This window comes from Pelophylax lessonae (genome assembly GCF_965119305.1).
Source record: "Pelophylax lessonae genome assembly, chromosome: 13".
NCBI classification, from domain to species: domain Eukaryota; kingdom Metazoa; phylum Chordata; class Amphibia; order Anura; family Ranidae; genus Pelophylax; species Pelophylax lessonae.
This window is the reverse complement of record NC_138780.1, coordinates 13,832,920-13,856,535: the sequence shown is the minus strand read 5'-3', so window position 1 is coordinate 13,856,535 and position 23,616 is coordinate 13,832,920. Positions and strand designations below refer to the sequence as shown.

Sequence of the window (23,616 nt, the reverse complement as noted above, 5' to 3'; positions counted from 1 at the left end):
TTTTAGGTCCTCCAATCTCCAAACTAGCTTAGTTGCCCTTCTTTGGACTCTTTCCAGTTCCAGCACATCCTTTCTGAGGAACGGTGACCAGAACTGGACAGAGTACTCCAGATGTGGCCGGACCAGAGTTTTATAAGTTTTATAGTGATGCCGATATACTATGCAATGAGAAGACTAGAGGCATGAAAGTGACATTGGAGGCTGAAGTGCTGGACCAGTAAAATGCGTTTCTTAATCTGCAACTACATGTCACCCATCTATACTCTACAGACTTCCCAAGGGAAACTCACCAGAAATGCAGACCCGGTACATTCGCTCCACTATTTTTCCTTTATTTGAAAGAATGCAGGCTCTGTACACTCCTTGATTTCTCCTCATTACGTTACTGAAAATTAGGGAGCCATTTGGTGAGCTGGACAAGCGGCCTTCATACTTTTTCTCTAGAATGCGAATGTTTCCATCAACATTTGTTGCAGCCAAGTAAACCCATCTCTCGGTGAGCCAATCAATCTCTACGATTTCACTTTTTTCAATTACACCATCTTCCAGTGGCAGGATTAAGTTTTCTCCAACTGTAGCATCTACAAGTGTTGGGCCTTCAAAAGAAGATTCATAATATACATTGGTTAATACAAGTAAGTATGTGCCAAATACCATTAAGATCAATATCACAATTATTGGTCCCTTCACACATGCCAGGGTGCTAGGTGTAATCCTGGACTCTGACCTCCCCTCCAAGCCCCACTTCCATTCACTGGCTAAATCTTGTCGTCCTGACTCTCGCAACTTTTCCAGAATCCGTCGCTTCTTAACTAACTACACCACCAAATGACTTATTCACTCCATGGTTATCTCTCGCCTTGACTACTACAACTCTCTCCTCACTGGCCTACCTTTACACAGGTTATCCCCCCTTCAGTCCATTATGACTGCTGCTGCCAGAATTATACTTCTTACTAACTGATCCATGGCAGCTGCCCATCTGTGCCAATCCCTTCATTGGCTTCCACTCGTTCAACATAAAAAATTCAAAATACTAACCACAGCGTACAACGCCATCCACAACACTGCCCCCAGCTACATCACCAACCGCATCATGAGGTATTGCCCAAATCGTCCTCTCAAGACATCTTGCTTTCTAGCTACCTTGTTACCTCCTCCCAAGACTACTCCAGAATCTCTCCCATCCTCTGAAACTCCCTACCCCAGGATATCTGGTTACCTTCTACCCTGTCTTCCTTAAGGCCATCCCCATTTATTCAGGGATGCCTACTCCACCTCCACCTAAAACTGTACTTTGTCCATTTTCAGTCAGATCATCCTCTGCAGTTATTACCTTTTGTACCACCTCTCCCTCCCTTTAGATTGTAAGCTGCGTGAGCAGGGCCCTCTTATTTCTCCTTTATTGAACTGTCATGTAATTGTACTGTCCCCCTTTATATTGTAAATCTCTAGAAAAAGTGTTGGCGCTATATAAATCTTATATGAGAATAATAATATTAATAATAATTAAAATTATTCATCATGATGTCCCATCAGGATGGAGAAAGGGGCCCATCAGGATGGAGATATGGAGCTACCATTGTTGGCTTGTGTTTCGAGGTGTTCACCCATATTGTGATCTCACCACCTAGCAGTCATTGACCTGGGAAAAGGTATGCAGAAGTTCATATTTTTCATACATACCTGTATTATGTTCGATGTACTTATGACCTGCAGGGGAAGAGAAAGGGCTTTCATAAATTTTTCAGCAAGGTTATTTTAGAGTTAACAATGTCAAATTTGCATTTCAGTCCATATCAGTAACCATGCCCCACATACCAAAATCATACATAGATCACCAATCCATCAGTTGCTGTAAGTGAATACATTCACTAAGTCTTCTGTGCCTACTGTGTCCATTATGAGGTGTTCCCACCATCCCCACGGGTTCCTGGGTCTGTACACTTGCTGGGCCCATTAAAAGGGGTTCCCACCAACCCCACACTGAGTTTCCGGGTCTGTATACCTGTTATGCCCATTATAAGGGGTTCCAACCATCCCTGTGCTAAGTTTCCATGTCTGTATGCCTGCTGTGCCCAATATAAAGAGTTCCCACCTTCCCTTCACTGAGTCCCTTGGTCTGGATACCTGCGGTTCCCATTATGAAGGGTTCCCACCATCCCCGTGCTGAATTCCTGGGTTTGTACACCTGCTGTGCCCATTATAAGGGGTTCCCACCATCCCTGAGCTGACTTCCTGTGTCTGTACATCTGCTGTGCCCATTATGAGGGGTTTCCACCACCCCTGTGCTGAGGTCTGGGGTCTGTACACCTGCTATACCCATTATGAGGGGTTCCCATCATCCCTGAGCTGACTCCTGGGTCTGTACACCTACTGTGCCCATTATGAAGGGTTCCCACCATCCCTGAGCTGACTTCCTGTGTCTGTACACCTGCTGTGCCCATTATGAGGGGTTTCCACCACCCCTGTGCTGAGGTCTGGGGTCTGTACACCTGCTATACCCATTATGAGGGGTTCCCATCATCCCTGAGCTGACTCCTGGGTCTGTACACCTACTGTGCCCATTATGAAGGGTTCCCACCATCCCTGTGCTGAATTCCTGGGACTGTACACCTGCTGTGCACATTAGGAGGGTTTTTCAGCATCCCTGTGCTGAGTTCCTGGGTCTGTACACCTGCTGAACCCATTATGAAGGGTTCCCACCATCCCTGAGCTGACTTCCTGTGTCTGTACACCTGCTGTGCCCAATATGAAGGGTTCCCACCATCCCAGTGATGAGTTCCCTGGTCTGTACATCTGCTATACCCATTATGAAGGGTTCCCACCATCCCTGAGCTGAGTTCCTGGGTCTGTACACCTGCTGAGCCCATTATGAAGGGTTCCCACCATCCCTGAGCTGAGTTCCTGGGTCTGTACACCTGCTGTGCCCAATATGAAGGGTTCCCACCATCCCAGTGATGAGTTCCCTGGTCTGTACATCTGCTATACCCATTATGAAGGGTTTCCACCATCTCTGTGCTGAGTTCCATGGTCTGTACACCTGCTGTGCCCATTATGAGGGGTTTCCACCACCCCTGTGCTGAGGTCTGGGGTCTGTACATCTGCTATACCCATTATGAGGGGTTCCCACCATCCCTGCTAGCTTGACAAAACCTCTGTAGGTTCAGTGATCACTTTCAGAGAATTATGAGAGATTTCTTATCTCCTATTTTAAAGTGAAATTTTCAGAGTCCTCATCAGCATCCCCTTCCTTGTGTCAGAGTCCCCTATTAGTCCCCCTTTCATCTACAAAGCAGAAGCCAGAAGTACAGCAGGTCTGGACAGAGAAAGTGCTGTCCTCTTGTGAAGTCTGAAGCAAAAATTCCATTGGTTGCCAGGATGCTGTTGGTCCTCGGGCAGGGGTTGGGTGGTGAGAATAGGAGACCATAGACAGCCTCTGCTGACCTGAATCCTAGTCTGTGCATGTTGAGGATTTGCCCCTGCCAGGTCTTGTAGTGAGCCAGATGTGGCCCAATGGCCATCATTTGGAGACACCTTCTTTAATGTAAATTGCAGCCCCGCTAATAAATATGGACACATGGGAGTAAAGAGAGATGCAGCCAAGATCAACAAACATTTCAGAGGTGTTGGTCCAAAAATAAAAAACAATAACGACTCACTTTGAGCAATGATGTGATACTGTATTGAGGAGCGACTGTTATCATTTGTCGTTATATCCACTGAATATTCGTCTCCGTCTTCCCAAAACAGAGCCTTTATAATCAGTGATCCACCATGAGCGCAGTCTAATTTTTCTCTGTATCTGATGAGCGGAATTTCTAGGGATCCATTTCCATAACTCGTGGCGATATGATCTTCTTTTTTTTTCCAAACATACTCTGTTTGATTTAGTAAGTGTTGAGGCAGCAATAGATTGACCTCTTCCTCCTTGTAACAAACTATATATTTTTTATCAAAACTTTCAGAGGTGACACCTAGACAAAAAACAGAAATGTGTGTAATTGGGGTTGATTTAAGGTAAATAGGCTCTTCACTTTGCAAGGAAATTTTCCCCAGAGGTTAGTGAATGTAGAGTAGGAGCCACCACGAGTGATCACTGGAGTGGGGCAATTGTTGAAATGATCACTGGGGTGGGGTGATTGTTGCTGTGATCACTGGAGTGGGACAATTGTTGGATTGATCACTGGAGTGGGGCGATTGTTGAAATGATCACTAGAGTGGGGCGATTGTTGGAGTGATCATTAGAGTGGGGTGATTGTTGAAGTGATCACTGGAGTGGGGCAATTGTTGAAATGATCACTGGAGTGGGGCGATTGTTGGAGTGATCACTGGAGTGGGGTGATTGTTGAAGTGATCACTAGAGTGGGGCAATTGTTGAAATGATCACTGGGGTGGGGTGATTGTTGCTGTGATCACTGGAGTGGGACAATTGTTGGAGGGATCACTGGAGTGGGGCCATTGTTGAAATGATCACTGGAGTGGGGCGATTGTTGGAGTGATCACTGGAGGGGGGTGATTGTTGAAGTGATTACTGGAGTGGGGCTATTGTTGGAGTGATCGCTAAAGTGAATTGAGAAGTGCGGTGAAAGGCATGAACGGGATCGATGGGGTACCAGAGTAGCTGGGATGGTGCAGATGCCGAGGGCTGGGATCACTGGAGCGATGTGGTGGACTTTGGGAAGACATGCTGGAGCAGCTGGAGGTGTGGGAGTACATGTGGGCTGCAGTGTGGGAGCTGTAGGGGAAACACTCTGAAAGACTACTAAGCATTGGGAGAAGAAGAGCGAGCAGAGAGGTACTGTGTAAACTGAGAGTACTGGGAGAACCACTGAGGGCGAGTACCAAGGGGCACTGTGAGTACTGAGGGGCACTGTCATAAAAACTGAGGAGCACTGTGAGTAATTTGGGGGAAATGTCATAAAAACTGAGAGACACTGTGAGTACCTAGGGGCACTGCGAGTAATCAAGGGTCAAAGTGAGTGCTGAAGGGCACTGTGATTATTGAGGGGCACTGAAAGTAACCAAGGGGCACTGTGAGTAGCAAGGGTAACTGTGAGTAATGAGGGGCACTGTTTGTAACCTAGGGGCAATGTGTAACTGAGGGACACTGTGAGTAACCAAGGAGCAGTGTATAATTAAGGGGCACTGCAAGTATTAAAGGGAGCTGTTAGTTCAGAGGGCATTATGTGTAACTGAGGGGCAATGTGAGTAAACCAAGGGAGGCTGTAAGTATTGATGGGCACTGTGATAAAAGCCGAGGGGCACTGTGAGTACCAAAGGGCACTTTGATTAAGCTGAGGGGCACTGTGAGTAAGCTGAAGGGTGCTGTGAGTAAGCTGTGGGACATTGAGGGGCACTGTGGGTACTGAAGGGCACTGTGAGTACCAAGGGGCACTGTGAGTGCTGAGGGGCACTGTGAGTAAGCTGATGGGCATTATGAGTACTGAGGGTCATTGTGAGTATGATGAGGGGCACTGTGAGTACTGAGGGGCATTGTGAGTAAGCTGAGGGGCATTGTGAGTAAGATGAGGGGCACTGTGAGTACTGAGGGGCACTGTGAGTACCGAGGGGCACTTTGAGTACTGCGGGGCACTGTGAGTAAGCTGAGGGGCACTGTGAGTACTGAAGGGCACTGTGAGTAAGATGAGGGGCACTATGAGTTCCGAGGGGCACTGTGAGTAAGATGAGGGGCACTGTGAGTAAGATGAGGGGCACTGTGAGTAAGATGAGGGGCACTATGAGTACTGAGGGGCACCATGAGTTCTGAGGGGAACCATGAGTCCTGAGGGGCACTGTGAGTAAGATGAGGGGCACTATGAGTTCTGAGGGGCACTGTGAGGTAGATGATGGGCACTGTAAGTAAGATGAGGGGCACTATGAGTACTGATGGGCACCATGAGTTCCGAGGGGCACTATGAGTAAGATGAGGAGCACTATGAGTACTGAGGGGCACTATGGGTACTGAGGGGCACCATGAGTTCTGAGGGGCACTGTGAGTAAACCAAAAAAGCGGAAATCCCATTTAGTTGGTATAAAATGCCCAGTAGAAGGTCCCTTCTTCCAGGTTCATTACAATACGACCAGCCTATACCTTTACAGTAGGTAGTAGTTCAATCCATCGCCCCTTTGCCTGAGTTACAAGAACACATTGGAGAACATTAATATAAACTTACTGTGTGTAACCAGTAGAACTATTGATAATAAATCATAATCCATCTTCCTTTCAGTTAACTGGTTTCTCCCATGGGGCTAAAAGAGTAAAAAACAAAATGTTAAAAGCACAGAAACTTCCTACTATATCTACAGCCCTAGTACATTCTTCCTCTTTGGCAGAGTGGATTTGTGGTTATGACCTCACCAGTGCTGTATTTTGGCCTAGGCCGACAAGGCCCAGGCCTAGGGCAGCACTTTGCAGGGGGGCAGCAAAAAAGCTGCTCCCCTCCACCTGAGACTCTATTGGTCACTGATTGCAAGAGCCGCCTCTCTCACCCCCCTCTCTCTCTCTCTTACCCCCCTCTCTCTCTCACCCCCTCTTCTCTCTCTCACCCCCCCTCGCTCTCTCACCCCCTTCTCTCTCTCTCTCTCTCTCTCTCTCATCCCCCCTCTCTCTCTCATCCCCCTCTCTCTCATCCCCCTCTCTCTCTCATCCCCCCCTCTCTCATCCCCCCTCTCTCATCCCCCCTCTCTCTCATCCCCCCTCTCTCTCTCTCTCTCTCTCTCATCCCCCCTCCTCTCTCTCATCCCCCTTCTCTCTTTCTCATCCCCCCTCCTCTCTCTCATCCCCCCTCTCTCTCAACCCCCCTCTCTCTCATCCCCCTCTCTCTCTCATCCCCCCTCCTCTCTCATCCCCCCTCTCTCTCACCCCCCTCTCTGTCTCTCTCTCTCTCTCTCAACCCCCCTCCTCTCTCTCATCCCCCCCTCTCTCTCTCTCTCTCTCTCTCATCCCCCTCTCTCTCTCTCTCTCTCATCCCTCAATCACCCCCCCCCCATGAGATTTCAGGGGTTCATGCTGGGACTTGTAGTCTTTCAATTTTTGAGGGAGTTACATCCGTTAAAAAGGAAGGAGTGGGGCAAATTTACATAGGACGGGGAGGGGGGCGCTCAATTTTAGTCTTGCCTAGGGCAGCACAAAATCAACATACACCACTGGACCTCACACTAATGATATGGTCACGTTCTACCTCCAGGGCTGTTGCAGGTATTCCAAGCTGCTAGATCCTACCCCATATTATTGTATTGTGAAGATTGTGATACCTCAGAAGGAGAACAGGACTGTCAGAGAAAGTAATGGGTTTAAAATAGACCTGGACTCAGTGAAGATGCTATGTTATAGGAACATCTAGAAAAGTTATTTGTGACTAAAAGCACCCTGAAAATATTAATCTTGTCTCAAAGTCCTCCTGGAAAATAGCCATGCACCTTCTGCACCTTTAGCTGAATATCTGCAGTATGAGATCATCAAAGGTACTTCTCCCTCTGACTCTTGGTCTCACCAGATCTGGAGTGAGGTTTGATGATGTCACTGTTATGCAACAATATCGGCCAAATGATTAGACAAACAGCAATGTGCAATTTGGTGTTTACTGAATTATTGTAGGGTGAATAATAAGGCAGATAGATAAAACAGTATGCAATCAGTATTGAACAGGGTATAACAGTCTATGGAACCAAATACAGTAACATAGATGGTAGCAGTAGTTTCCACACTTGATCACTAGGTGGCAATAAAGTATAACTGATTCCTAGAGAATATTCACTTGCAAAACAAACTGAAATATTATCATGTAATGCAGTCACTTGCAGCTCCCTGGGAAAGGAGTGTAACGCCTCTCTCACTAGGAGGCTGGTTGTAGCTGATAATTTATGTAGCTGACTGCAGGGATCCTCATGGTATGGCTGGAGGATTCTTTGGTCTGGAGGCAGGGGTGTATTTTGGTTTTGTGCTGCCCTAGGCAAGACTAAATTTGGGTGCCCTTCCCCCCCTTCTATGTAAATTTGCCCCACTCCTTTTTTAACAGATGTGACTCCCTCCAAAATTGAAGGACTACAAGTCCCAGCATGAACCCCTGAGATCTCTCGAGAGGGGGGGGGTGAGAGGGAGAGAGAGGGGGGGGTGAAAGAGAGAGGGGGGGGTGAGGGAGAAAGAGAGGGGGGGGTGAGGAAGAAAGAGAGGGGGTGGGTGAGGGGGAGAGAGAGGGGGTGGGTGAGAGAGAGAGAGAGGGGGGATGGTGAGAGAGAGAGTGGGTAAGAGAGGGGGGATGAAAGAGAGAGGGGGTGAGAGAGGAAGGATGAGAGAGAGAGAGAGAGAGAGAGAGAGAGAGAGAGAGAGAGGATGAGAGAGAGAGAGAGGGATGAGAGAGGGGGGATGAGAGAGAGAGAGCGAGGATGAGAGAGGGGGGTGAGAGAGAGAGGGGGGGGCGAGAGAGGCGGCTCTAACAAACAGTGGCCAATAGAGTCTCAGGTGGAGGGGGTGGCTTTTTTGCTGCCACCCTACAAAGTGCCACCCTAGGCCTGGGCCTTGTTGGCCTAGGCCAAAATACAGCACTGTCTGGAGGTTCAGTCAGCTGAAGGCAATGCCACCCCACTGTAAGGGCAGTACTCTGACGTCAGCTAGCACAGTGTCCACCACAGTGACTGGGGTTTGGGCAGGAGGTACCCACTCTTGTGCTCTTTGCCGATGGTCCACATGCTGGACACAAATATATAAGACAAAGTGCCAGTTACACCTCATGTACCCAGCCACTGCTGTCCCATCAGGTATGGTCTCTCTGAGCACTAGAGGGGGAGAAGCAGTGGGGTTTTTATGTCTGGGGCATATCCATAAGTCCTGGGTATTGTATAAATTGTAGCCTGGCTAGACTCACTACTAAACAAGGGGGGGACTCCACTGCAGTAGTACTCTGATGCTCACTATTCTCCTTGCTGGAGCAGATGTTGTACCTGAGGATCTCCAGGGCAAGGATCTCCCTGCTCCTGTTTCATCCATTTTGTGGATCTGTGTTTGCTCAACTTCTATCATTAGTAGATGATGCCACTAATGTGCTGCTCACTGTTCTCCTTGCTGGAGGAGAAGTTGTACTTGAGGACCTGCAGTGCAAGGATCGACCTGCTTCTGTTTCACCCATTTTGTAGATCTGTGCGTTCTCTACCTCTATCTTTACTCCATTAGTTATCAGATGATGCCACTACTGTGCTGCTTACTGTTCTCCTTGCTGGAGAGGAAGCTGTACCTGAGGACCTGCAGTGCAAGGATCTCCCTGCTTCTGTTCCATCCATTCTGTGGATCTGTGCTTGCTCTACCTCTGTCACTACCCCACCAGTCATCAGATGATGGCACTATTATGCTGCTCACTCTTCTCCTTGCTGGAGGGGAAGCTGAACCTGAGGACCCGCATTGTAAGTATCTCTCTGCTTCTGTTTTATCCATTCTGTGGATCTGTGCTTGCTCTATCTCTATCATTACCCCGCCAGGCTACTACTGCGTTGCTCACTGTTCTCCTTGCTGGAGGGGAAGCTGTACCTGAGGACCTGCTGTGCAAGGATCTCCTTGCCTCTGTTTCATCAATCCTGTAGATCTGTGCTTTTTCTACCTCTATCATTACCCCACCAATCATCAGATGATGACACTATTATGCTGCTGACTCTTCTCCTTGCTGGAGGGGAAGCTGAACCTGAGGACCCGCAGCGCAAGGATCTCCCTGCTTCTGTTTCATTCATTCTGTGGATCTGTGCTTGCGCTATCACTATTATTACCCAGCCAGTCATCCGATGATGCCACTTCTGTGCTGCTCGCTGTTCTCCTGGCTGGTAAGGAAGCTGTACCTAAGGACCTGTAGAGCAAGGATCTCCCTGCTTTTATTTCATTCATTCTGTGGATCTGTGCTTTCTCTATCACTATTTTTACCCCACCAGTCATCCGATGATGCCACTTCTGTGCTGCTCACTGTTCTCCTCGCTGGTAAGGAAGCTGTCCCTAAGGACCTGTAGAGAAAGGATCTCCCCGCTTTTATTTAATTCATTCTGTGGATCTGTGCTTTCTCTATCACTATTTTTACCCCACCAGTCATCCGATGATGCCACTTCTGTGCTGCTCACTCTTCTCCTTGCTGGAGGGGAAGCTGAACTTCACTCTTCTCCTTGCTGGAGGGGAAGCTGAACTTGAGGAACTGCAGTGCAAGGATCTCCCTACTTCTGTTTCATGCATTCTGTGGATCTGTGCTTGAGTTATCACTATGATTACCCCGCCAGTCATCTGATAATGCCACTTCTGTGCTCCTCACTGTTCTCCTGGCTGGTAAGGAAGCTGTACCTAAGGACCTGTAGAGCAAGGATCTCTCTGCTTTTATTTCATTCATTCTGTGGATCTGTGCTTTCTCTGTCATTTTTACCCCACCAGTCATCCGATGATGCCACTTCTGTGCTGCTCACTCTTCTCCTTGCTGGAGGGGAAGCTGAACCTCACTCTTTTCCTTGCTGGAGGGGAAGCTGAACCTCACTCTTCTCCTTGCTGGAGGGGAAGCTGAACCTCACTCTTCTCCTTGCTGGAGGGGAAGCTGAACCTCACTCTTCTCCTTGCTGGAGGGGAAGCTGAACCTCACTCTTCTCCTTGCTGGAGGGGAAGCTGAACCTCACTCTTCTCCTTGCTGGAGGGGAAGCTGAACCTCACTCTTCTCCTTGCTGGAGGGGAAGCTGAACCTCACTCTTCTCCTTGCTGGAGGGGAAGCTGAACCTCACTCTTCTCCTTGCTGGAGGGGAAGCTGAACCTCACTCTTTTCCTTGCTGGAGGGGAAGCTGAACCTCACTCTTCTCCTTGCTGGAGGGGAAGCTGAACCTCACTCTTCTCCTTGCTGGAGGGGAAGCTGAACCTCACTCTTCTCCTTGCTGGAGGGGAAGCTGAACCTCACTCTTCTCCTTGCTGGAGGGGAAGCTGAACCTCACTCTTCTCCTTGCTGGAGGGGAAGCTGAACCTCACTGTTTTCCTTGCTGGAGGGGAAGCTGAACCTCACTCTTCTCCTTGCTGGAGGGGAAGCTGAACCTCACTCTTCTCCTTGCTGGAGGGGAAGCTGAACCTCACTCTTCTCCTTGCTGGAGGGGAAGCTGAACCTCACTCTTCTCCTTGCTGGAGGGGAAGCTGAACCTCACTCTTCTCCTTGCTGGAGGGGAAGCTGAACCTCACTCTTCTCCTTGCTGGAGGGAAAGCTGAACCTCACTTTTCTCCTTGCTGGAGGGGAAGCTGAACCTCACTCTTCTCCTTGCTGGAGGGGAAGCTGAACCTCACTGTTTTCCTTGCTGGAGGGGAAGCTGAACCTCACTGTTTTCCTTGCTGGAGGGGAAGCTGAACCTCACTCTTCTGCTTGCTGGAGGGAAAGCTGAACCTCACTCTTCTCCTTGCTGGAGGGGAAGCTGAACCTCACTCTTCTCCTTGCTGGAGGGGAAGCTGAACCTCACTCTTCTGCTTGCTGGAGGGAAAGCTGAACCTCACTCTTCTCCTTGCTGGAGGGGAAGCTGAACCTCACTCTTCTCCTTGCTGGAGGGGAAGCTGAACCTGAGGACCTGCAGTGCAAGGCTCCCCCTGCACCTGCTTCATTGTTTTGTGCATCTATGCTTCCTTCACCCCTTCTGCTGCATTTTCATCATAATCCCACAGGACATTAGATCACCAGTAAGGGGGGGGGGGGGCAGCTCTGACATAAGGAAACATAGAACCTTCTTCTCCACCAAGATGGCTGCCTCCACACAGAAAGTGCAGGACAAAGTATGTTAAGCCCGTAATGGGGAAAAGATCTGCTTCAGGAAGACCACATGGGGTCATACTGGTGACTAGTCTTTTGCCCTCTGCCTTTGAGGAGCACGGCTACCACAGTACAGGTCCTCTTTAATGGTCACAAAATAAGGAACAGATCTTGCAGATGCAGTAAACTCTTGCTAGCTTAAAAAGTACATGGAAATGCAATCAGTCACGAAGAGATTGCATTTATTGCGATGAAATTGCTGACTTTCCTGACTTTTAGACCCAAAGACTAAGAACACAATAAGGAAGAAAACCAAAGTCCACAGTTACCGGCAGCTCCCGTAGTCTGAGCTAATGTAAATCATCTACGCCTACGCTCCTCGTGTCATTTTAACCACTTCTTCTTCTTTTTTTTTTTTTTTTCTTATACAAATGTTAAAAAGCGTAACCACTTCAGCCCTGGAAGATTTACCCCCCTTCCTGACCAGGCCATTTTTTGCGATACGGCACTGCGTTTTTTTAACTGACAAGTGCGGCGCTGTACCCGAATAACATTTTTGTCCTTTTTTTCCCCACAAATAGAGCTTACTTTTAGATGGTATTTGATCACCTCTGCATTTATTTTCATCATTTAGGCCAATATGTATTCTGCTACATATTTTTGGTAAAAAAAGAAAAATCCCAATAAGCGTATTTTGGTTGGATGATTACCTCTGTGATTTTTTGCGCTATAAACAAAAAACGACCGACAATTTTAAAAAATATATATATATTTTTTACTTTTTGCTAAAAAACATATCTAATAAAAAAAATATTTTTTTTTCATTAGTTTAGGCCAATATGTATTCTGCTACATATTTTTAGTAAAAAAAGAAAAATCCCAATAAGCGTACTTTGATTGGTTGATCATGATCACCTCTGTGGTTTTTATTTTTTGCGCTATAAACAAAAACAACGACCGACAATTTTGAAAAAAAAAAAACAATATTTTTTATTTTTGCTAAAAAGCATATCTAATAATAATAATAAAAAAAAAAAAAAAATCGAATTTCTTCATCAGTTTAGGCCAATATGTATTCTACTACATATTTTTGGTAGAAAAGAAAAATCCCAATAAGCGTATTTTGATTGGTTGATCACCTCTGTGGTTTGTATTTCTTGTGCTATAAACTAAAAACGACCGACAATTTAAAAAAAAAATATATATATATATATATTTTTTACTTTTTGCTTAAAAACATATCTAATAAAAAGAAAATGTAAAAAAAAAAAAAAATCTAATTTCTTCATCAGTTTAGGCCAATATGTGTTCTGCTACATATTTTTGGTTAAAAAATAATCTCAATAAGCGTATATTGATTTGATTGGTTTGTGCAAAAGTTATCGCGTCTACCAACTTTGAGATATTTTTATTTATTATTATTTTTTTTTACTAGTAATGGTGGGGATAAGCGACTTATAGAAGGACTGCGATATTGCGGCGGGCAAATCGGACACTAACTGACACTTTTGAAACTTTTTGGGGAACAGTGACACTAATACGGGATCGGTGCTAAAAATATGCACTGTCACTGTACTAATGACATTGGGTTAACATCAGGGGAGATCAAAGGGTTAAATCTGTGCCTAGTCAGTGTTTTTAGTGTAGTGGGGGGAGGTTCCTTTACTAGGGGAAGGCATGGATCCGTGTCTCTGCTTTGCAGGAATACAGGATCCATGCCTACCCTACTAACAGAATGGTGATCTGGCTTGTTTACATAGGAAGATTGCCTGTTCTCCCTCTCTCCTGCATGATCGACGGGTTCCAACGCACATCGAGTCCATGGGACCCGCTGATTGGCTCCCACTGTGTAGAATCAGCAGGTACCTGATCGCGCACCGAAGACCAGGAAATGCAGGATCACGTATATATACGTGATCCTGCGCAGAACAACCGCCATATAGTAGTAAAGCTGCTATAGGATGGTCGGCAAGTGGTCACTGACCCCTCCCCCCTCCCAAAAAATAAAAAATAAAAATACATTCCTTGAAAGCTGAGGCCCTGTAGAATAAAAAGACGATAGTTGCAATTTTGTAAATCATACAATATTTATATAATTATAAATATTATTTAAATATTATTTAAATATTATATAAAATATAATTAAATATATTAAAAATATTAAATATTATTTATATAATTGTTTAAAAGCGGTATTTTCAGGAAGAAATACACCCAACACAATTTAATCCCAAATTTTATGTACCAAAGATTGAGTCCAATAGATAGATACCAAACATGTCAATCCTCAAAACTGTGCTAAGCAGAGTCCGTCCTTCCCCATCTCAAAAAGTTGAGGTGTGCCTAAACAATTTCCAATCAATAAATCAATAAAATACATTTTTTTTTTTACTTTTTAACCCTTTGTTACCTCTCAGCACTGCTGATCTGCTGTCACCTCTTTGCAGCCACTTCCTGACTACGTGCACACCAGCGATGGCTGAATGGCGTTTCTCAGGGAAGGGATTTCTGTGATGATGACAACAGTGAAACAGAAATGTTTGCAGCTCCCTGAGTCTATTTGCGTTAGTTAATTATTACTAAGAAGGTCAACCGGTTAGACAAGTTCTGTAAAAACTCCGGCTTAGTCTTTACAAAACATCTAATCTCGCTAACACTCCCTGAGAAAGTACAGAAATAAAATACAGAAAGTACATACAATGATAGTCAGGTCTATCATTAGGCACTATAGGCTTCAGTCTATAGACGGGGGGGTTAATTTTATCCTGTATAAACCTTACCACAATTCTTCAATAAATTCACAAATGTATTATTCAAACATTATTTGTGCCAAAAAAGTGATCCTAGAAGAGGGGTGTCAATAAGGGTGCCAAATGTGTTGTGCCTACAGGCTCCAGTGCCAATGATGTACACCAGGGATGTGAAAGGTAGACTCTGATGTGAAGGAGGGGTTCTGATATGAAGGTGAGACTCTGATGTGAAGGGTAGACTCTTATATGAAGGGAGGACTCTGATGTAATAGGAGACTCTGATGTGAAGGGGGGACACTGATGAGACAGGTAGACTCTGTTGTGAAGGGTTGACTCTGATGTGAAGGGGGGCTCTGATGTGGAGGTGGGACTCTGATGTGAAAGGTGGCCTCTGATGTGAAAGGTGGCCTCTGATGTGATGAGAAGCTCTGATGTAAAGAGGGGGGGCTTTAATGTGAAAGGGGGACTCTGGCGTGAAGGAGAGTACTCTGATGATAAGGGGGGCTCTGATGTGAAAGGTAGATTATAATGTGAAGAGGGGCTCTAAAATTAAGAGTGGACTCTGATGTGAAGGGTGGACTCTGATGTGAAGCTGGGACTTGGATGTGAAAGGTAGACTCTGATATTATGAGAGGTCTGAAGGGGGGATTTAATGTGTAAGAGGACTCTTAAGTGAAAAAGAGACTCTGATGTGAAGGGGCGGGACTCTGATGTGATGGGGGGACTCTGACGTGATGTGGGGACTCTGACGTGATGGGCGGGACTCTGATGTAAAGGTGGGATTCTGATGTGAAAGGTGGACTCTGATGTAAAGGTGGGACTCCAATGTGAAGGGTAGACTCTGATAAGAAGGTGGGATTCTGGTGTAAAAGGTGAACTCTGATGTAAAGGGGAGACTCTGATGTTATGGGAGGTCTAATGTAAGGGGGGCTTTAATCTGTAAGGGGACTCTGATGTAAAGGGGGGAATCTGATGTTAAAGGTAGACTCTGATATGAAAGTGAGACTCTGATGTGATGTGAAGGGTAGACTTTGATGTGATGTGAAGGGGGGGTTCTGATGTGAAGGGGGGACTCTGATGTGAGGGGTAGACTCTGATGTGATGTGAAGGGGGGACTCTGATGTGATGTGAAGGGGGGGACTCTGATGTGATGTGAAGGGGGGACTCTGATGCGAAGGCAAAGGTGGGGACTCTGATGCAAAGGCGAAGGGGGGGACTCTGATGCAAAGGGGGGCCTCTGATGCGAAGAGGGGACTCTAAAGTTAAAGGTGGACTGTGATGTGAAGGGGGGACTCTAATGTGAAGGGTGGACTCTGATGTGAAATGTAAACTCTGGTGTAATGGGAAGCCTAAAGTAAGGGGGGCTTAAAGTGAAAGGAGGGCGGTACTCTGATGTGAAAGGCAGACACTGATGTAAAGGTGGGACTCTGATGTGAAGGGGGGACTCTAATGTGAATGTGGGATTCTGATGTGTAAAGGTGGGACTCTGGTGTAAAGGTAGGACTCTGGTGTTATGGTAGGTCTGATGTGGGGGGGGGGGGGCTTTAATAAGGGGTTCTAAAATGAAAGGGGCGCTCTGATGAGAAGGAGGGACTCTGATGTGAAGGGGGTACTCTGATATGAGGGTGAGACTCTATAGCGAAGAGGGGACTCTGATGCGATAGGGGGACTCTGATGCGATGGGGGGACTCTGATGTAAGGCGGGGGGGGGGGGGGTATATTGCATTTTACAGACAATGACAGCACTGCAGCTTGAAAAGGAAAGATCATTTTTAATAAAATTCAATTACAATATGATTTGTGTCACAATTGTCTATTGTTATTATTATTATTATTAATATTTTCATATTATATTATTATTATTATTATTATTATTATTATTATTATTATTATTATTATTATTATTATTATCATATTATAATTATTATTATTATTATTGCTATTATTTTAATTTTTTTTTTTTATTATTATTATCATGCTGTTTTTTGCTATATTTCATTTTTTTTTTTCCCCCGTTAAAGTGGAAAGCGAAAGTAACAAAAATATTACTGTCAATACAGTCAATAGCCTCATAGGAGAAATGTAATTCTGCTTCTGGTCCATAGGGGGCGTACGGGGCTGAGTCCTGAAGTGAATAGAACAGGACAGGACTTGTAGTCTGGCACAGCGCCCAAAGCTAGAAATGTTTTCCGAATTAGGACGGGTAAAAGTCTGAGGGAGAGGATTAGAGAAGTCAGCATACAGTCCCGAGACGCTACAACAGCTGTTAGAGCCACACGCTACATTAGACCATACTTTACATTAGAAAAGCTTCCTGAGAAGACAATGGTCACATAGAGAATCCTAGAATAGATTGTACAAAGTCTTACCTCCGTAAAATGATTCGCCGGATGTTACAATGATATACTTTTCTCCTACATGCTACGTATTACATCAACGCTAGGAACTGCGCATGTCCACACTCCTCCTATACTTAACTAGTTGAGTCCCTGAGTTTTTTTCCTTCCTCTACCTCTCTTCAGTCACAGAGCAAGAGCACAAATTACAAAAAAAATCACCACGACGGTGACTCTTTCGCACCTTTATGATGCCTAAATTTTTCATTTTAATTTAAGAATTAGTTTACAATTTAAAATTTTATTATTTTTTTTTTTTGGATGCCCGTTCTATTTGGTGGGTATCAGATGGCAGCATACTACCCCCATGTATGTTGCCATGGATTAGCATCAGGAAAGCTCCACTGTGCCAGGAAAGGAAAATTACGGTAAGAATTTGATACAATTTTCCATTTTTCTAGCACCAAAAAGGCAACCTACGTGTGGTGTTATAGGTTGACACCAGAAAAGGGAAATTATGGTAAGTATTTGATACAATTTCAATTTTTTTTAGCACCAACATGGCAGCCTACATGTGGTAGTATACTGTCATGGGTTGACACCTGAAAAGGAAAATTATGGTAAGTATTTGATACATTTTTCTAGCATCCACATAGCAGCATACATGTGGTAGCTGTCATATGTTGACACCAGAAGAGGAAAAAAACAGTAAGAATTTGATACAATTTTCCATTTTTCTAGCACCAACATGACAGCATACATGTGGTAGCTGTCATGGGTTGACACCAGAAAAGGGAAACTATAGTATGTATTTGATACAATTTAAAAAAAATTTTTTACACCAACATGGCAACCTACGTGTTGTGGTATACTGTCATGGGTTGACACCAGAAAAGGAAAATTATGGTGAGTATTTTATACATTTTTCTAGCATCAACACAGCAGCATACATGTGGTAGCTGTCATATGTTGACACCAGAAAGGGCAAATTGCAGTAAGAATTTGATACAATTTTTTATTTTTCTATACAATTTTCCATTTTTCTAGCACCAACATGGCAACATACATGTGGTAGCTGCCATGGGTTGACACCAGAAAAAGAAAATTACAGTAAAAATTTGACACAATTTTCAATTTTTTTTAGCACCAACATGGCAGCCTACGTGTGGTAGTATACTGTCATGGGGTGACACCAGAAAAGAAAAATTTTGGTAAGTATTTGATACATTTTTCTAACATGAACATAGCAGCATACATGTGGTAGCTGCCATAGGTTGACACCAGAAAGGGCAAATTACAGTAAGAATTTTATACAATTTTCCATTTTTCTAGCACCAACATGGCAACCTACGTGTGGTACTATACTGTCATGGGTTGACACCTGAAAAAGAAAATTAAGGTAAGTATTTGATAAATTTTTCTAGCATCCACATAGCAGCATACATGTGGTAGCTGTCATATGTTGACACCAGAAAAGGAAAATTATGGTAAGAATTTGGTACAATTTTCCATTTTTCTAGCACCAACATGTCAACATACGTGTGGTAGTATACTGTCATGGGTTGACATCAGAAGAGGAAAATTATGGTAAGTATTTGATACATTTTTTCTAGCATCAACATAGCAGCATACATGTGGTAGCTGGCATGGGTTCATACCAGAAAGGGAAAATTACAGTAAGAATTTGATACAATTTTTAATTTTTTTTTAGCACCAACATGGCAGCCTACGTGTGGTAGTACACTGTCATAGGTTGACACCAGAAAAGGAAAATTATGGTAAGAATTTGGTACAATTTTCTATTTTTCTAGCACCAACATGGCAACCTACGTGTGGTAGTATGCTGTCATGGGTTGACACCAGAAAAGGAAAACAACGGTAAGTATTTGATACATTTTCAATTTTTTTTTTAACACCAACATGACAGCCTACGTGTGGTAGTATACTGGCATGGGTCTACACCAGAAAAGGAAAATTATGGTAAGAATTTGGTACAATTTTCCATTTTTCTAGCATCAAGTATTTGATACATTTTTCTAGCATCAACACAGCAGCATACATGTGGTAGCTGTCATGGGTTGACACCAGAAAGGGAAAATTACAGTAAGAATTTGGTACAATTTTCCAATTTTCTATACAATTTTCCATTTTTCTAGCACCAACATGGCAAGAAACATGTGGTAGCTGTCATGGGTTGATATCAGAAAAAGAAAATTACAGTAAGTAGTTGATACAATTTTCTTAGCACCAACAGGGCAGCCTACGTGTGGTAGTATACTGTCATGGGTTCACACCAGAAAAGGAAAATTATGGTAAGTATTTGATACATTTCTCTAGCATTAACATGGCAACATACATGTGGTAGCTGCCATAGGTTGACACCAGAAAGGGAAAATTATGGTAGGTATTTGATACAATTTTTTGCTTTCCTGGAGCCAACAAGGCAACATACATGTGATACTATGCTGCCATGGATTGGTGCCAGGAAAGGAAAATTACAGTAAGTACTTGATACAATTTTTTGTTTTCCTGGGACCAATATGGCAACATACACGTGGTGCTATGCTGTCATGGGTTGGCATCAGAAAAGAAAAATTATGGTAAGTATTTGATCATTTCTCTATTTCCCCGGTACCAACATGACAACATACAGTACACGTGATTGTATGCTGCTATGGATTGACACCAGAAAAGGAAAATTATGGTAAGTATTTGATACACTTTTTTGTTTTCCGGGTTGCCAACATAGCAACATCTTTGAGATAACGTGCTACAATAGATGGGCGCCAGGAACAGAAAATTACAGTAAGTATTTGATACAATTTTCCATTTTTCTAGCGCCAACATGGCAACATACATGTGGTAGTATGCTGTCATGGGTTGGTGCCAGGAACGGAAAATTACGGTAAATATTTGAAACTATTTTCTGTTTACCTGGCGCTAACATGGTGGCATACATGTGGTAGTATGCTGCCATGGATTGGCATCAAAAAGCAAAAATTATAGTAAGTGTTTGATACAATTTTGAATTTTTTTTTGGCACCAACATGGCAGCCTACGTGTGGTAGTATACTGTCATAGGCTGACACCAGAGAAGGAAAATTACAGTAAGAATTTGTTAAAATTTTCTATTTTCCTAGCACCAACATGGCAACATGTGGTAATATTCTGCCATGGATTGGCACCCAAAAACAAAAATTATGGTAAGTGTTTGACAAAATTTTCTGTTTTCTAGCAGTCTGATGAAGGGCTTCATTACGTTCTTGGAAGTGTTCCCCTCACTTCCTGTCCAGGGGATGAGTGTCAAACAGAACAGGAAGTAAGAAAAATGTACTATGCCGACAAAACATCTACTATGAAGGGTACAGAATTTAAAAAAATAGACAGAGGTTCAAACCCCTCCGCACTTTACCCAAAACCAATAAACAGTTTTTGCTACAGTTGAACCCATTCTCCGCCGGGCCGATTTTTCAATTTTCTGAGTGCATTTGTGGTTTGAAATTGTCTTTTGGTTTGGTCTGAAAACGTGATTGGGGAATTTCCTATGTCAAAAAATGTACTTTAGATGGGCGGGAGTCTCAACCTCGCCTCTGGAAAGTGATCCCTGGTGGATTCCTTTTTTTGTGGGTGATAGAGCAATGGCTACCAGGCAACTGAAGGGGATTTTGAATGGGAATACCGCGGCACAACCATGAGCCAAGTATTTTTGCTCACAGTTGCGGCATGGGCCATGCAGTTGAATAAGGCGTTGCCACCAAACATAATTTTTACTGCGCTAATGTGCACTAACAGGGCCCTTGAGCCTGGGCAGTTGGGGGGCTCAACTGGGTATTTTTACTTGTGTGTGAGCGCCCAAACAGCCCAATGGCCAAAGTTGGGAGGTATGCCGTTGAGAGCCTACTATGAACAAAGAGGAGCCCTTCTAAAACTATATACTTTACAAAACTCTGGTTCGGCCACATCTTGAGAATGCTGTCCATATCTGGTCACCAGTCATCAGGAACAATGTGCTGGGACTGGAGAGAGTCCAGAGAAGGGCAACAAAACCATTATGGTAGCTGGAGGACCTCAGTTATGAGGAAAGGCTACACACATTAAGCGTAATTTTCCTGGAGAAGAGATGGTTAAGAGGTGATATGATCACAATATATAAATATTGAAATGGTGATTCTAGCATAGGGAAGAAGCTATTATGTCTCAGGTTGCTCAAGAGGACTCATGGTCACTCAATGAAGTTGGACAAGAAGCGGTTTAACCAGAGGCGTATCTAGAACCTTCAGGGCCTCGCTGCAAGAAACCATAAAGGGCTCTTGTAACCGCCGGGGCTCCTTCTATTGGTCCTTGGGCCCTTTCCTCTGATCCTGGGGCCCTTTCCCCTGGTCCTGAGGCCCTTCGCTCTGAGCCCAAGGGTTTTCCCTTGGAGCCCAAAGCCCTTCCCTGTGGGCCTAGGGCCCTTTACTTCCATCACCGAGCCCTTTATAAGCCCTGGTTCACACTGCTAAGATATATCATGCGGCATGCGTCACAAGTCTTGCATGACAAGTCAAAACATATTCAGTTCAATGGGTGCCGTCTTAATCAATGCGACTCAAGTGTGACCTTTGCGACCCTGGTAATTCCGCCACTGGGTTTCACCTTAAAGTGGAACTTTACCCAAAAGGGGAAGTTTGGCTTGTTTGCATTCGCCCTCCACTCCACTGCCACATTTGGCACTTTCTAGGGGGGAGGGGGAGCAGATACCTGGTTTTGAAAGGTACCCGATCCCACTTCTGGTCAAATCGCTGTGGCGATCTGAGCAGAAGTTCGGCCCCCTCTCGTTCTTCCCGCAGTATTTTGGGACACATCACAGGTCCCAGCAGACTGCGGGACCATTCACAAAGCGCTGCTTGAGCATGCACAATTGGAAACCGGAAAGGCTTCACCGCCGGTTTCTCTTACCTAACGTGCCGGCGCCTGAACCCAAAGCCGATTAAAGAGTCAGCTCGGACGAGGACATCGCTGGATTCCTGGACAGGTAAGTGACCATATATTAAAAGTCAGCAGCTACAGTATTTGTATTTTTTGGGGGGGAGACTGGAGCTCCTCTTTAAGCTGCGTAGAGGGTTCTTAACTATTAGACCGGTAGAGAAGTGGATCTCCCTTTTCACAAGTGGTGGTGTCAACTTTTTCATGGGCATCTTAGCACACTCAATATACAGGAATATGGGAAGAGGAGGAGACTAGAACCTTCAGTGCTCTTCCCTTCAAGCCTGGGGCTCCTCCCACTGATCCTGGGGCCCTTTACTCTTGTTGCAGGGCCCTTTATTATGGTCTTGCAGTGGGACCCTTTCACAAGTTCTGCAGTGGGCCTCCCTCCTGCCATCTTGGGGCCTCCCCCATGTTGGCCCTGGTCGCAAGAGTGACCTTTGTGATCCTGGAAGCTCACCCACTGGTGTCAGTAGTTTTTATTTTTTGGTATTTTAATTGTATTATTTTTTTTAAATTTTATTTTATTTTTTTACAATATCACTGACTATGACTCTGTCCATTCAGAAAAGGAAGGAGCTGGTAAATTACATATTTACCGACCTCTTCCTGGTTCTCTATTGTGACACATCCCCTGCAGCAGCCGGCAGGAGAGGGAAGGGAGGAAGCCGGTAGCACAGTGTGGGGGGGGGGGGGACCAGGGGAGCACACAGGGGCCCAGAGACAGCAGAACGCAAGTGAACTGGATAGGAGGAGCGGCGGGGGCAGCATACAGAGGAACCGATCGCCTCCATTTTCCTCCTGCAGCTACGGGAGGAAAAAGGAGGACAGTGATTCCTCTACATGCTGCCCCTGCCGCCCCCCTCCTATCCAGGTGTAGAGGGGAGCCGCACAGTCATGGGGCCCGGTTGCAATTGCGACCCCTGCAACCCCTGTAGTTACGCCCCTGGGTGGAGACATAAATGCATACACACCCTCACAGGTTGTCTGTTGTCTTTATTCAACCTTACCAACGATGCAACTACGTAAAACACAGTCTCATTGCAAAGTGTCCGTTCTGCTGCAACGCGCATGTCAACGCGTGAGCATGGGTATAAGGCCAGCCTTCCTTGCCACTGGCATATTTCATCTCCTTTCCTTAGTTTTCTGTTTATATTTGACTGTGAACAGAAATTTGCAGCCTTGTAGGCTCCTCTTCAGATGACTCATGTGAAAAGCGTTTCTTGGCGCAATGCCAAATCAACTGCAGACGCGTCGTTGTTTTAAAACTCAAAACCCTTTATTAAATATAAAGCTCCGATCTTCAAAAAAAAAAAAAAATGGTGATTGGTTAAAACGCAGTTTTAACGGAAAACAATTTGGACAATTTAAACCTGAATACAGCTGGAGTGTCGGAGACTAGACTACGACGTATGTTAGAGTCTCAGGTTTCCCCGGCAAAGCTCTCTGTTTAGATATTAGTCATTAGTGGATAGTCAGAAAAATTAAACAAATTCTTACCTCTGTGAAACGTTCAGATGAATCTAGCAATGTTTCACTTCCTTACAACAGCCTTTCGTTTCTCTCTCCCCACCCATTCCAGGAAACCACTTTATTATTTACTGAACTCTGTGCCGTGTGCAAAAAGCTGGATCGAGGTCAAACCCGCGCTCTGAGTTCTTATAGGGCTTGTTTAGCAGATGCACCCACATGTTTATTTTTAAACGCAGTACGAACGCGTATACAAAAAAATAGAATAGCCTAAACGTCTCGTCTGATCAATTTAGACTCGATTTCGATAGGATTGGATTAAACTGACAAAAGTAGGAGGCAAATATATAGCTATCATCC

General features: G+C 44.9%; 1 protein-coding gene across 1 annotated transcript; it reads right to left on the bottom strand.

The window, feature by feature from the left end:
• Nucleotides 1-246: 246 nt before the first annotated feature.
• Nucleotides 247-23,378, bottom strand: LOC309569090 (uncharacterized protein). Its single transcript, XM_082274854.1, has 5 exons — nt 23,298-23,378; nt 6,177-6,252; nt 3,293-3,977; nt 1,687-1,733; nt 247-812 (listed from the first exon to the last, which is right to left on the bottom strand). The coding sequence occupies exons 2-5, from the start codon at nt 6,217-6,219 to the stop codon at nt 265-267; spliced, it is 1,323 nt and encodes a 440-aa protein (XP_082130980.1). The 5' UTR covers nt 6,220-6,252; nt 23,298-23,378; the 3' UTR covers nt 247-264.
• Nucleotides 23,379-23,616: the final 238 nt, after the last annotated feature.